General features: G+C 44.3%; 1 protein-coding gene across 2 annotated transcripts in view; it reads left to right on the top strand.

Annotated features, from left to right (window-relative positions):
* The first annotated feature begins 7,600 nt into the window (after positions 1 to 7,600).
* The window catches only part of LOC110969595 (metabotropic glutamate receptor 6-like), a 36,271-nt gene continuing 28,204 nt past the window's right edge, over positions 7,601 to 15,667 (top strand). The window contains exons 1-5 of one of the 2 annotated variants that reach the window (XM_051949620.1): positions 7,601 to 7,817; positions 8,738 to 8,873; positions 8,980 to 9,134; positions 9,409 to 9,549; positions 9,621 to 9,821. In XM_051949620.1, coding sequence (XP_051805580.1) covers positions 7,706 to 7,817; positions 8,738 to 8,873; positions 8,980 to 9,134; positions 9,409 to 9,549; positions 9,621 to 9,821 — 745 coding nt within the window. In that variant the 5' untranslated portion in view covers positions 7,601 to 7,705. The remainder of the gene's footprint in view (positions 7,818 to 8,737; positions 8,874 to 8,979; positions 9,135 to 9,408; positions 9,550 to 9,620; positions 9,822 to 15,667) is intronic. The other variant, XM_051949619.1, reaches the window with a different exon arrangement.

Genomic DNA, 15,667 nt, shown 5'->3' with positions numbered 1-15,667 from the left:
GGATGTGGATAACCGGTAAGGCTGTTAGCGTTAGGTCACCAATTAGGCAAATGTTCGGGGAATGTGGAATCCCACAGCCCAAAATAACGGAGAGTTTCTGTGTGATTAGTGCCCAGAATTGATAGACAGGTGTACATGGCCAAAGAGCGTGAAAATATGTGTCAGCAATGTTTTGGGTGCATTGAGTACATGTGTCTGAGTTTGAGAAGCCCATTTTATATAATTTATATTGGGTTATATGCGTTCTATGAAGAACCTTAAATTGGATCAGTTGTAAGTTGGTATTTTTTGTCATTTTAAATGTATTTTCACAGATCTGGGTCCAAAAATCAGAGTCAAAGGATTTGGACAAGTCTTCTTCCCATTTGTGAGTTGGTAGGTGAATAGAGTCTGTCTTTGAGAGTAAACTATACATTTTTGAGAGGTTCTTTTTGTTTCTTGGAGACAGTTTTGCAATATATTTGACAAATTCAGGTGGCTGTAAATCAGTTGGCTGTGGATTAGACTGAAGCGATGGAATTCTACTTGTAAGCGTCTTCTTTACCTGTAGGTAATGGAGGAAGTTTCCATTTCTTATTTCAAATGTTTGGAATAAGTTTGTATATGTCCTAAATATGTTATCATCAAAAAGGTGGTGGAGGTGGGTGACTCCTCTCTCTGCCCACGTCCTGAAATAAAGGCTATTTTATTGTTTGCAAAATCAGGGTTGTGCCAGATTGGGGACAGTATGCTGGGTTTTAATTGGGAGCCTGTGACCTCCAACGTTTTCCACCAAGCAGACAAGGTGGAGGCGATCATTGGGTTCTTGAAGCAGGAGTGATGTTTAAGGGCGGAAGTGATAAAGGGCAGGTCAGAGATTTTGATCTGGTTACAATCTAACTGTTCTATTTCCAGCCAGGAGTTATATTCTACATGTGGATGAATCCATTTGGTGATATACTGAAGTTGGTTGGCTAAGTAATAATACATGAAGTTGGGGGCTCCCAGTCCCCCTTCTGATTTATTCCTCTGGAGGGTGGCCAGACTGATTTTAGCCTTTTTGTTCTTTGAATAGAATTTACCAATGGCAGAGTCTAACGATTGAAATCACTTTGATGTGGGTTTAAATGGAATCATGGAAGAGAGGTAGTTGATTTTAGGTAATATTTTAACCGTAGCTATCGTCCCAAGAGGGAGATGGGGAGGTTATTCCATCGCCTTAGATCTTCACAGAGTTTGTCCAAAAGTGGGGTGTAGTTGAGGTGAACTAGCTCTGAGAGTTTGGAGGAAATATTTATGCCCAGATATCTGATGTTGCCAGTAGGAATAGAATCATTTGAGGTTTGGACTGTGGGATTCCATGAGTTTTCTGTTAAAGGTAATATGATTGATTTTGACCAGTTGATGGAGTAGTCTGAAAGATTGAGAAGGTTGTAATGAGGTTAAATACTTCCTTCACGGAGGTTTTCGGTTCTTGTAGGTAAAGTAAAATGTCGTCTGCGTATAGGTTAATTTTGTGTTCAGTCTCCAGAGCACATATACCTTTGATATCAGTGCTCTGACGTACAGCTGTTGCTAATGGTTCGATAAAGATCGCAAACAATAAAGGAGAGAGTGGGCATCCTTGTCTCGTTCCCCTTTGCAAACTGAACTTTGTGAATGATCCATTAGTGGTGACTGTAGCCTTGGGTGAGTAGTACAGAGCTGATATCCACTGGATAAAAGACTCTCCGAATCCAAATTTGTGGAGCACAGCGAAGAGAAAGGACCAATTGACTTTGTCAAAGGCTTTTTTCTGCATCCAGTGACATAAACGAGGTAGCTTCCTTTGTTTGTGGTGCTTGCCATCCAGGAGATTAGGATTACGAAGTCTTCTGAATTTTGTTTGTGGAGTGGTCGGCCCATTTATGGAAACCAGTTTGATCATGGTGGATTCGTTGACGGGATAATTTTCTCCAACCTAGAGGCGAGTGCTTTAGAGATAATTTTGATGTCAGTGTTGATGAGTGACAGAGGTCGATAGCTTGGAGGGAAGTGTAGGGTCTTTGTCTGGTTTCAGTAATAATTTAATTGCAGCTGTATTCATATGTGAACTTATATAACCGTTCTTTTTAATCTCTGTCACTGTCCTGAAGAACAGGGGTGCTAACATTGACCAGAATTGTTTTAAGAATTCAGCAGGGAAGCCATCAGGACCAGGTGCCTTGCCTGCTGGCATACTGTCTAATGCACACTGTAACTCTTTGATAGACAATGGAGCATCTCGTGTGTCTCTGTGATCTGATGTTAATTCGGCAAGTTTAGATTGTCAAGAAAGTTATGAATATCTTCTTCGTTTGGGTTGACTGTTGAGTATAAACTCCGGTAATAGTTATAGAAAGTCTGATTAATTTCCTGCGGTGACTGAGTGTATTTCCCTGAGGGATCCTGAATTGCTGTTATGAACGATTTTTCTTTATTGCGCTGGAGTTGGTTCGCAAGAAATTTTCCTGTTTTACTGTTGTGTTCAAAATCATTATATCTCAGCTGTTGTAATAAGAACTCTGTTTCTTTGATAAGATATTATCGAGTTTTAGTTTAACATTTTGTAGTTCAGACCATAATTGATTACTTGGATTTATTGCATAGTTCTCCGTAAGTTCTTTAATTTTTTCCTCAGTTTCTTCCTGTAGTTGTTGATCCTTTTTTTTCTTGTATGAGGAGTACGATATTATTTTGCCTCTGATTACGGCTTTTCCAGTTTCCCAAAGTAAAGATGGAGATACATCGTTGGAGTCATTGTTTTTTAGAAAGTCTGCCCACTCACTTCTTATTGTTCGATCAAATTCATGGTCTTCGAGTAGAGAGATGTTTAGGCGCCAAGTCAGAGGAGGTTTTAGGGATGGAATCTGTCTGCAGGCTGAGAGATATTGGTGCATGGTCGCTGATAATGATTGGGTGAATTTTAGTAGTAGCTTTGTGTGCGATAGAGTTATTTGAGAGGAAAAAGTCAATTCTTGAAAATGTTTGGTGCACCTGAGAGAAAAAGGTATAGTCCCTCTTTGTTGGGTTTTTGAGTCTCCAGACATCTTCTAGTCCAAAATCTTTCATATAATCCTGCATGACTTTTGCTGATTGTGGTTGTTTTGCATGTATTGAGCTATGAAATCGATCTAGTGACGGGTTTAATACTATGTTGAAGTCGCCACCGATAATGGTTGTTGAGTTAGCAGATAGGTCTGCTAAGTGGGAGAAAACCACATGAAAGAAGGCTGGGTCATCATTATTTGGGGCGTACAGATTAACAATTGAATATAATTTATTAAAGATTGTTGCCTGGATAATAATATATCTGCCCTCTGAGTCTGTTATTGTGCTATTTAAAGTGAATGGTACTCTCTTATGTCTCTCTTTCACCCCCTTTTTAATTTAATGGTCTAATTCAATAGAGGTCCATCAAATTGTTGCCAATAGTCTCACAATTAGTGAAATGAAGATCACCTGAGTGGTGTGGGTGTGTTTCAAGTGATTGAGTTGTAAAACATCTGTCTGAAGGGTCCAGAGAGCGGTTGATCAGTATTCCTGGCTACCATTACACCATGAAGACAGAAGAACACTCTAAGCAACTCAGGGAAAGGGTTATTGAGAAGTACAATTCAGGGGATGGTTACAAAAACATTTCCAAGGCGCTGAACATCCCCAGAGTTCAGTGAAATCAATTATCAAGAAATGGAAGGAATATGGCACTTGTGTGAATCTGCCTAGATCAGGCCGCCCTCGTAAACTGAGTGACCTACAAGTAGGAGACTAGTGAGAGAAGCCACCAAGACCCCTACAACTACTCTGAAGGAGTTACAAGCTTCAGCTGCTGAGATGGGAGAGACTGTGCATGTAGCAACTGCTGCCCGGGTTCTTCACCGGTCAAAGCTTTATGGGAGAGTGGCAATGAGAAAGCCACTGTTGAAGAAAAGTCATATTAGATCTGGACTAGAGTTTGCCAAAAAGCACGTGGAAGACTCCATGGTCAAGTGGAAGAAGATTCTTTGGTCTGATGAGACCAAAATTGAGCTTTTTGGCCATCAGACAAGACGTCATGTTTGGAGGAAACCAAACACTGCACATCACCAAAAACACACCATCCCCACTGTGAAGCATGGTGGTGGCAGCATCATGCTGTGGGGATGTTTCTCAGCAACTGGACCTGGAAGGCTTGTAAAGATAGAGGGCAGAATGAATGCTGCAAAATACACTGAAATCCTGGAGGACAATCTTTTCAGTCTGCAAGAGAACTACGTCTTGGAGAAGATTTATTTCCAGCAAGACAATGATCCAAAACATACTGCAAAAGCTACACAGGAAGGGTTAAAAAAGAACCAGGTAAATGTTGTGGAGTGGCCGAGTCAAAGCCCAGACCTCAATCCTATAGAGAATTTGTGGCTGGACTTGAAAAGGGCTGTTCATGCCCGATACCCACACAACCTGACAGAACTTGAGCAGTTTTGCAGAGAATGGAGCAAAATTGCAGTGGGCAGATGTTCAGACTGACTGAGACCTATCCACACAGACTCACTGCTGTGACTGCAGCCAAAGGTGATCTACTAAATACTGACTTGAAGGGGGGGAATAATTATGCAAACAATCATTTTATTTATATAATTTTCTTTCATTAACATTACTTTATAGAAATCTGTTTTCACTTTGACATTAAAGATTGTTTTACAATATTTTTTTGTAAAACAAGTTAAATTTTGTTGACCATGATTGATTTATGAAAGCAATAAAAGTGTAAAACATCAAAGGGGGTGAATACTTATGATAGGCACTGTAAGCATAGAGACTCCTTTGTCTACTGTTATAAGAGGCAGAATAAACTTGATTGAAATTCATGCCAATAAGTAATTTTTCTTCAGATTTTGTAGGTGGGTTTCTTGTAGGAGACAAATGTCTGCTTTTAATTTTGAAAAATGGTCTAAGATTTTTATTCTTTTTGCCTGTGAGCGAGTGCCACACACATTCCAGGAGACCAGAGTTAGTTTATGCATATAGACAGTTTAAGTTCAGCCTTGGATGTAGATCTGTGTGAGCTGCTTACTGGTATTGGTATGTTATGAAATAAACTCAGTCTACTGCTAATGTTGGATGGGTGTATAGCAGGTTTAAATCTATGATGGGTGTGGATAACAAGACTGTAAAACAGGTCAAACGTGAGCACAAAAGAACAAAGAACACTGGTGCCTCGACATATATAACACAAAAGATTTACAGAGGGAGTTTGTGTGGGGGAGAGGGAGGTGTGAGTTTAGGTGGTTAGGGAAAGGAGAGAGGGGGGAGGTAGACAAAAAGGTGAACAGAAGGGGGTCAAACATAAAACAGTGAGCCAGTATTCTAAGTAGCCATAGTGAGATTAAATACATATACATACCAACAGATATATGTCATACAACTGGCGTGTGTGAACCCATGCAGCAGGCGTAGGCAGGAGAGTAAATTAATAATTATTTAATAAAAGAAAACAGACAAAACAAGACTTATCTTTAAACAAGCAGGAGGGGAGAGAGCAGGAGGGAAAAAACTAAACTGAATAAAACCAACTAAGGGAGGACCACACGGCCAAGGTAAAACTATTAAATCAACAGAATGAAACTAAACAAAGGGCGGACCCGAAGGCCGAGATAAAACTAAACATAAACCCAACTATAATGAGGGGAAGGTGGCTTACTGAAAGTCCGGGTTATGGAGGATGGGAAAGGCTGAATTGGCAGAGCAGGCGGGGAATGAGATGATGGCCGGGAGCTGGCAAGGTTATCCAGGGGGAAGGCAACGGAGTCCGAGGTGCGGGGTGTAGCGTCAATGATCCAGGGGAGAAGCAGAGTCCAAGGGGGTGACGTCTAGAGACGGTAAACGGCGTGGAGCAGGTAGCAGGGGGACATGGCGTGGCGAGGAGTGAGAGTCAATGAACCGGCAATCAGCTGTGAATGGAGCCGGGCTTTATGTGACACTGATCAGTCATTTGCACCAGCTGGGTAAAGACGCACAGCTGTTCATCATTTGGCTGATGAGTCGGCTCAGAGGGCTGGAACAGGTGAACTGTGACATATATATATATATATTCATTATTTTATAATAAATAAAAAAAGCTCTTTCGTTTCACCAGTACTGATCAGAACAGCCAGGGAGTGGTATTGGGGTCCCGGTACAGTTGGCCGTCGATATAAAGTTTATCTACAACCAAAGTAGAGCGTTTACCCTTCTGTCTGCTCTGGGTCAGTATGGGAAACAATACCTTCCGCCGCTCGTTGATCTCTCTCGGGAATTGATCGTTCATTCCGAAAGAGGTCTCTTTAAGCTCCTGTGGACTAACCCTCCTCAGATGCTGGATCAGAGCTGGCACCAGGGCATCAGACACAGAGGTCCTACTATGGCGTCATAATTGGGTCAAAAGTCTCGCGCGCGCGAAACACATACCCCGCAGGAGCAGAAAAAAGTCTCCACGGGTGCAAAAAACACTCTGCGCGCACGTGGCAATGTCTCCACGCGCGCAGTGTGTTTTTTGCACCCGTGGAGACTTTTTTCTGCTCCTGCGGGGTATGTGTTTCGCGCGCGAGAGACTTTTGACCCAATTATGACGCCATAGTAGGACCTCTGTGCCCTGGTGCCAGCTCTGATCCAGCATCTGAGGAGGGTTAGTCCACTGCTGGAGATGATGGAGATGATGGTGAGCTGTAGTCTGTACACAGCATTAGAACATGTGTGTCCTTAGTGTGGAGGACTGCCATCATTATTCTGATGTCCATCAGTGAGGAGATCAGAAGATATCAGGTCCAGTTCTGTTCTGGTTCTGAGGTAGAACCTGGAGAGCAACAGGCTGATCAGAAGGTCCAGGATCTAATCAGGTCTTCAGCAGGTGTGATGATCATAAAGTTCTGTCAGAGTTCTACCTGAAGCTGTGAAGATCCAGATGAGGTTCTAAAGTTCTCCAGAGAACTCAGTCTGCTGGTTTCCTGTGATGATGATGATGAAGGTGTCTGTCATAACGAGGTCTGCTCTCATTAACGGGGAGTCCTTCATTAATCTACACACACACACACACACACTCAGCCAGTGCTGTGTGTTAATGTGATTGTCATTCAGTTTATTGAGGCGTTGACACACATTCAGCTGTTACACAACTCTAATCCTGTGTGTGTGTGTGTGTGTGTGTGTGTGTGTGTGTGTGTGTGTGTGTGTGTGTGTGTTTCTACGGTGACCAGCGGTGTGTGTTTAATGTGACCTGGGCTCCAGTAAACTGTCAGACTGTGGTCTTGGTTCAGGTTACTGATGATTGATTACTGATTACTGATCATCCACGCCCACTCAAGCACCCAGACCATCCCCTCCACACTCACTTCTTCCTACTGCCCTCTGGCCAGAGGTACAGGACTCTGAGGTGGAAACAGGTGTGCCTTGGCTAAAGCTTTGCCCCCTCTGCCATGGCTGCTCTCCATCACCTGTAGCATGTTTCCCTCCCTTCTCTCACCAGCACGTCTGTTCTCTTAGTGTCACATGTTTTACTGTTTATGATATGTGTATTTCTTATGTACCTGGCAGTGCCTGTGACAATAAATAACCCCTCGGGGACAATAAAGGTCTACCTGTCTGTCAGATCCCTCAGGTGAGCTATGCCTCCACGGCCCCAGAGCTCAGCGACAACAACAGGTACGACTTCTTCTCCAGGGTGGTTCCTCCAGACTCCTACCAGGCCCAGGCCATGCTGGACATCGTCAGAGCTCTGGGATGGAACTACGTCTCTACTCTGGCCTCTGAGGGCAACTATGGAGAGAGTGGAGTGGAGGCCTTCATGCAGATCTCCAGGGAGGCAGGTAGGACCTGTCTGTCTGTAACCTGTCTGTCTGTAACCTGTCTGTCTGTCTGTAACCTGTCTGTCTGTAACCTGTCTGTCTGTAACCTGTCTCTCTGTAACCTGTCTGTCTGTCTGTAACCTGTCTGTCTGTCTGTAACCTGTCTGTCTGTAACCTGTCTCTCTGTAACCTGTCTGTCTGTCTGTAACCTGTCTGTCTGTCTGTAACCTGTCTCTCTGTAACCTGTCTGTCTGTCTGTAACCTGTCTCTCTGTAACCTGTCTGTCTTTCTGTAACCTGTCTCTCTGTAACCTGTCTGTCTTTCTGTAACCTGTCTCTCTTTAACCTGTCTGTCTGTAACCTGTCTCTCTTTAACCTGTCTGTCTGTAACCTGTCTCTCTGTAACCTGTCTGTCTGTCTGTAACCTGTCTCTCTGTAACCTGTCTGTCTGTCTGTAACCTGTCTCTCTGTAACCTGTCTGTCTTTCTGTAACCTGTCTCTCTGTAACCTGTCTGTCTTTCTGTAACCTGTCTCTCTTTAACCTGTCTGTCTGTAACCTGTCTCTCTTTAACCTGTCTGTCTGTAACCTGTCTCTCTGTAACCTGTCTGTCTTTCTGTAACCTGTCTGTCTTTCTGTAACCTGTCTCTCTTTAACCTGTCTGTCTCTCTGTAACCTGTCTGTCTGTAACCTGTCTGTCTGTAACCTGTCTGTCTGTCTGTAACCTGTCTGTCAGTAACCTGTCTGTCTGTAACCTGTCTGTCTGTAACCTGTCTATCTCTCTGTAACCGGTCTGTCTGTAAAGTGTCTGTCTGTCTGTAACCTGTCTGTCTCTCTGTAACCTGTCTCTCTTTAACCTGTCTGTCTCTCTGTAACCTGTCTCTCTTTAACCTGTCTGTCTCTCTTTAACCTGTCTGTCTCTCTGTAACCTGTCTGTCTTCCAGGTGGGGTGTGCATTGCTCAGTCGGTAAAGATTCCTCGTGAGCCGACAGCCGGAGAGTTCGACAAAATCATCCGTCGTCTGATGGAGACAAGTAACGCTCGCGGTGTCATCATCTTCGCCAATGAGGACGACATCAAGTAAACACAAACACACTTTACTGTAAACAACAACAACAACACAACCTGAACACACACCGCTAGGTCACATGACTCTGGTTTCACTCCTCCCATCTCTCTCTTGTAGGCGTGTCCTTGAGGCGGCAAAGCGTGCTAACCTGACGGGTCACTTCCTGTTTGTCGGATCGGACAGCTGGGGGGCCAAGAGTTCACCAATCACAGAGCTGGAGGACGTGGCTGAAGGCGCTGTCACCATCCTGCCCAAACGGACGTCCATCGACGGTACGAGACACGGAGACACCTGGACGCTGTTTTACTGTGTGTGTTATTGTGTGTCTATGTGTGTTTGTTTGGTATTATGTGTTGCTGTGTTACTGTGTGTTATAGTGTGTTTTATTGTGTGTGTGTGTGTGTGTGTGTGTGTGTGTGTGTGTGTGTTACAGTGTGTGTTTGTGTGTGTGTGTTACAGTGTCTTTTATTGTGTGTGTTGTGTTTTATTGTGTGTGTTGTGTTTTATTGTGTGTGTGTTGTGTTTTATTGTGTGTGTGTTGTGCAGGCTTTGATCAGTACTTCGTGTCTCGTTCTCTGGAGAACAACCGCAGGAACATCTGGTTCGCTGAGTTCTGGGAGGACGACTTCAGGTGCAAACTGACCCGACCTGGAGTCAAACTGGACCCTGACAAGAAGAAGTGCACAGGTAAGCCTCACCTGAGTTGGGGGGGCCTGGGAGGATCTGTTAGAAGCTCATCATGTGACGTCTCCCTGCAGGTGACGAGAGGATTGGCCGGGACTCGACCTACGAACAGGAGGGGAAGGTCCAGTTTGTGATCGATGCCGTCTACGCCGTGGCTCACGCCCTCCACAACATGCACCAGGACCTCTGTCCCGGCAGCTTCGGGGTCTGTGGGAACATGGACCCGGTGGAGGGACGTTCTCTGCTGGAATACATCAGAGCCGTCAACTTCAACGGTAGGAACACACTCTGGAAACATAGCTGTAGGTTAGAGGGCTGGGACCTCAGGAGGACAGGGACCAGGACCTCCTCCTGAACCTAAACCTGAAGGGTACAGATCGAGAGGATGTAGATCTGGAGGGTGTAGATCTGGAGGGTATAGATCTAGAGGATGTAGATCTGGAGGGTACAGATCTGGAGAATGTAGATCAACAGAATGTGGCTGAAAAACAGCTTTTGCGTAAGTGATCTAGTTTCAGTTTGGATCTTCCAGTTTCAGAGAAGGACCTTTAGTCTCCACTAATCCGTCCCTGAAGGAGGTCCTTCTGGGTGGTTCTAGTGGTTGAAACATGTAGGTTCAGACCTGTGAGTTCCTCCAGTGGGAGGACGATGGTACGGAGCTTCACCTGGAGGAGGTCACAGATGGTTTTGTGGTATCAGGTGTGATTGATGTTCCTTTGAGGTGGTGAACCTTCACAACCTCTGGAACATCTCAGAAGACAAGCAGCAAGAACACCAGAGAACCATTTATGTAGTTCACATTCAGAAAGTCTACAGAGGTTCTGAATGAAGGGAACATGAGGTGGTACGGTGGCCAGTGGTTCTCCTGTGTCCTCACAGCCAGAAGGTCCTGGTTGGAATCTGGTTCTCTGTGGAGTTTGTATGTTCTCCCTGCTGGGTTCTCAATGGGTTCTCCAGCATGCTGAGGTTACCTGGTGGTTCTAAACTGTCTGTAGGTTGTCTGATGGACCGTTACCTGTCCAGGTGAACCTGGGATAGGCTCCGCCCCCGACGCCCCACATAACCAAGTGTAGAGGTAACGGATGGAAGAACGTTCTGCTAGGGCTTCCAGAACTAAACCTCCCTCTGGAAGGTTCTTTAAGTCAGAGTCTAATGACCTCAGAAGGTTTCAGGAGGTCTCTGCAGCCCGGACGTCCATCAGGTGAGACTCACCTGACGGACCGATGGAGACACAGGAACCGTTCTCAGGTTTCCAGAGTTTCTTCAGAGCAGCTTTATCTGGTGAACATCAGATAGAGACTAGGAGCTGGAAGGAGCTGGAGAACAACAGGAGTTAGTCTGTCTGTCTGTCTGTCTGTCTGTCCTCCTGTCTGTCTGTCTGTCTGTCCTCCTGTCTGTCTGTCCTCCTGTCTGTCTGTCTGTCTGTCTGTCTGTCTGCCTGTCTGCCTGTCTGTCTGTCTGTCTGTCTGTCTGTCTGTCTGTCTGTCCTCCTGTCTGTCTGTCTGTCTGTCTGTCTGTCCTCCTGTCTGCCTGTCTGTCTGTCTGTCTGTCTGTCTGTCTGTCCTCCTGTCTGTCTGCCTGTCTGCCTGTCTGTCTGTCCTCCTGTCTGTCTGTCTGTCTCTCTGTCTGTCTGTCTGTCTGTCTGTCTGTCTGTCTGTCCTCCTGTCTGTCTGTCTGTCTGTCTGTCCTCCTGTCTGTCTGTCTGTCTGTCTGTCTGTCTGTCTGTCTGTCCTCCTGTCTGTCTGTCTGTCTGTCTGTCTGTCTGTCTGTCTGTCTGTCTGTCTGTCTGTCCTCCTGTCTGTCTGTCTGTCTGTCTGCCTGTCTGTCTGTCTGCCTGTCTGTCTGCCTGTCTGTCTGTCTGTCTGTCTGTCTGTCTGCCTGTCTGCCTGTCTGTCTGTCTGTCTGTCCTCCTGTCTGTCTGTCCTCCTGTCTGTCTGTCTGTCTGTCTGTCTGTCTGTCTGTCTGTCCTCCTGTCTGCCTGTCTGTCTGTCTGTCCTCCTGTCTGTCTGTCTGTCTGTCTGTCTGTCTGTCTGTCTGTCTGCCTGTCTGCCTGTCTGTCTGTCTGTCCTCCTGTCTGTCTGTCTGTCTGTCTGTCTGTCTGTCTGTCTGTCTGTCTGTCCTCCTGTCTGTCTGTCTGCCTGTCTGTCTGTCTGTCTGTCTGTCTGTCCTCCTGTCTGCCTGTCTGTCTGTCTTTCTGTCTGTCTGTCTGTCTGCCTGTCTGTCTGTCTGTCTGTCTGTCCTCCTGTCTGTCTGTCTGTCTGTCTGTCTGTCTGTCCTCCTGTCTGTCTGTCTGTCTGTCTGTCTGTCTGTCTGTCTGTCCTCCTGTCTGTCTGTCTGTCTGTCTGCCTGTCTGTCTGTCTGTCTGTCTGTCCTCCTGTCTGCCTGTCTGTCTGTCTGTCTGTCTGTCTGTCTGCCTGTCTGCCTGTCTGTCTGTCTGTCTGTCCTCCTGTCTATCTGTCTATCTGTCTGTCTGTCTATCTGTCTGTCTGTCTGTCTGTCTCTCTGCCAGCCTCTCCTTCCAGTTCTTGTTCTCTGAATATTTCATGGTTCTGTGTTCTCTTATTCAGGATGTTTGTATTTTAGGAGTTTGTCCTTTAATGAACTGAGAGTTTGTTACCAGGAGATCAGAGAGACGAACATCAGGAACAAACCTGGAGGTCAGGTGATCTAACAGCTGGAGGTCAGGTGATCTTAGAGTCATCTTTTTTGTGTCCACCAAGTTCTTGTCAGATTATCTTCTCAGACAACTTCCTGAGGGATGGAGTGTGTGTTCTCTGTCCCGTATAATCGGTGTTCTGTACATTCTGTGTCCCGTATAATCAGTGTTCTGTACGTTCTATGTCCCGTATAATCAGTGTTCTGTACGTTCTATGTCCCGTATAGTCAGTGTTCTGTACGTTCTATGTCCCGTATAATCAGTGTTCTGTACGTTCTATGTCCCGTATAATCAGTGTTCTGTACGTTCTATGTCCCATATAATCAGTGTTCTGTATGTTCTATGTCCCGTATAATCAGTGTTCTGTATGTTCTATGTCCCGTATAATCATTGTTCTGTATGTTCTCTGTCCCGTATAATCGGTGTTCTGTATGTTCTATGTCCCATATACACACGTGGACAAAATTGTTGGTACTCCTCAGTTAAAGAAGGAAAAACCCACAATTCTCACTGAAATCACTTGAAACTCACAAAAGTAACAATAAATAAAAATTTATTGAAAATTAAATAATCAAAATCAGCCATTACTTTTGAATTGTTGATTAACATAATTATTTAAAAAAACAAACTAATGAAATAGGGCTGGACAAAAATGATGGTACCCATAACTTAATATTTTGTTGCACAACCTTTTGAGGCAATCACTGCAATTAAACGATTTCTGTATTTGTCAATGAGCGTTCTGCAGCTGTCAACAGGTATTTTGGCCCACTCCTCATGAGCAAACAGCTCCAGTTGTCTCAGGTTTGATGGGTGTCTTCTCCAAATGGCATGTTTCAGCTCCTTCCACATATGTTCAATGGGATTCAGATCTGGGCTCATAGAAGGCCACTTTAGAATAGTCCAACGCTTTTCTCTCAGCCATTCTTGGGTGTTTTTGGCTGTGTGTTTTGGATCGTTGTCCTGTTGGAAGACCCCTGACCTGCGACTGAGACCAAGCTTTCTGACACTAGGCAGCACATTTCTCTCCAGAATGCCTTGATAGTCTTCAGATTTCATCGTACCTTGCACACTTTCAAGACACCCTGTGCCAGATGCAGCAAAGCAGCCCCAAAACATTACTGAGCCTCCTCCATGTTTCACCGTAGGGACAGTGTTCTTTTCTTCGTATGCTTGGTTTTTGAGTCTATGAACATAGAGTTGATGTGCCTTACCAAAAAGCTCCAGTTTGGTCTCATCTGTCCAAAGGACATTCTCCCAGAAGCTTTGTGGCTTGTCAACATGCATTTTTGCAAATTCCAGTCTCACTTTTTTATGAGTTTTTTTCAGCAGTGGTGTCCTCCTTGGTCGTCTCCCATGAAGTCCACTTTGGCTCAAACAACGACGAATGGTGCGATCTGACACTGATGTACCTTGGCCTTGGAGTTCACCTTTAATTTCTTTGGAGGTTGCTCTGGGCTCTTTGGATACAATTCAAACGATCCGTCTCTTCAATTTGTCATCAATTTTCCTCTTGCGGCCACGTCCAGGGAGGTTGGCTACTGTCCCGTGGGTCTTGAACTTCTGAATAATATGAGCCACTGTTGTCACAGGAACTTCAAGCTGTTTAGAGATGGTCTTATAGCCTTTACCTTTAAGATGTTTGTCTATCATTTTTTTTCGGATGTCCTGGGACAATTCTCTCCTTCGCTTTCTGTTGTCCATGTTCAGTGTGGTACACACCTTTTCACCAAACAGCAGGGTGACTACTTGTCTCCCTTTAAATAGGCAGACTGACTGATTATGAGTTTGGAAACACCTGTGATGTCAATTAAATGACACACCTGAGTTAATCATGTCACTCTGGTCAAATAGTTTTCAATCTTTTATAGAGGTACCATCATTTTTGTCCAGGCCTGTTTCATTAGTTTGTTTTTTTAAATAATTAAGTTAATCAACAATTCAAAAGTAATGGCTGTTTTTGATTATTTAATTTTCAATAAATTTTTATTTATTGTTACTTTTGTGAGTTTCAAGTGATTTCAGTGAGAATTGTGGGTTTTTCCTTCTTTAACTGAGGGGTACCAACAATTTTGTCCACGTGTGTAATCGGTGTTCTGTACGTTCTATGTCCCGTATAATCAGTGTTCTGTACGTTCTATGTCCCGTATAATCCGTGTTCTGTACGTTCTATGTCCCGTATAATCGGTGTTCTGTACGTTCTATGTCCCGTATAATCATTGTTCTGTATGTTCTATGTCCCGTATAATCAGTGTTCTGTACGTTCTATGTCCCGTATAATCGGTGTTCTGTACGTTCTATGTCCCGTATAATCATTGTTCTGTATGTTCTATGTCCCGTATAATCAGTGTTCTGTACGTTCTATGTCCTGTATAATCAGTGTTCTGTATGTTCTGTGTCCCGTATAATCAGTGTTCTGTACGTTCTATGTCCCGTATAATCAGTGTTCTGTACGTTCTATGTCCCGTATAATCAGTGTTCTGTACGTTCTATGTCCCGTATAATCAGTGTTCTGTACGTTCTGTGTCCCGTATAATCAGTGTTCTGTACGTTCTATGTCCCGTATAATCGGTGTTCTGTACGTTCTATGTCCCGTATAATCAGTGTTCTGTACGTTCTATGTCCCGTATAATCAGTGTTCTGTACGTTCTGTGTCCCGTATAATCAGTGTTCTGTATGTTCTATGTCCCGTATAATCGGTGTTCTGTACGTTCTATGTCCCGTATGATCAGTGTTCTGTACGTTCTATGTCCCGTATAATCGGTGTTCTGTACGTTCTATGTCCCGTATAATCAGTGTTCTGTACGTTCTATGTCCCGTATAATCAGTGTTCTGTACGTTCTGTGTCCCGTATAATCAGTGTTCTGTATGTTCTATGTCCCGTATAATCGGTGTTCTGTACGTTCTATGTCCCGTATGATCAGTGTTCTGTACGTTCTATGTCCCGTATAATCAGTGTTCTGTACGTTCTCTGTCCCGTATAATCGGTGTTCTGTACATTCTATGTCCCGTATAATCAGTGTTCTGTATGTTCTATGTCCCGTATAATCGGTGTTCTGTACATTCTATGTCCTGTATAATCATTGTTCTGTACGTTCTATGTCCCGTATAATCAGTGTTCTGTATGTTCTATGTCCCGTATAATCGGTGTTCTGTACGTTCTATGTCCCGTATGATCAGTGTTCTGTACGTTCTATGTCCCGTATAATCATTGTTCTGTATGTTCTCTGTCCCGTATAATCAGTGTTCTGTACGTTCTATGTCCCGTATAATCATTGTTCTGTATGTTCTCTGTCCCGTATAATCAGTGTTCTGTACGTTCTCTGTCCCGTATAATCGGTGTTCTGTACATTCTATGTCCCGTATAATCAGTGTTCTGTATGTTCTATGTCCCGTATAATCGGTGTTCTGTACATTCTATGTCCTGTATAATCATTGTTCTGTACGTTCTATGTCCCGTATAAT

Source organism: Acanthochromis polyacanthus, chromosome 6, assembly GCF_021347895.1.
Source record: "Acanthochromis polyacanthus isolate Apoly-LR-REF ecotype Palm Island chromosome 6, KAUST_Apoly_ChrSc, whole genome shotgun sequence".
Classification (NCBI taxonomy): domain Eukaryota; kingdom Metazoa; phylum Chordata; class Actinopteri; family Pomacentridae; genus Acanthochromis; species Acanthochromis polyacanthus.
This window is presented reverse-complemented; position numbering and strand designations above follow the sequence as displayed.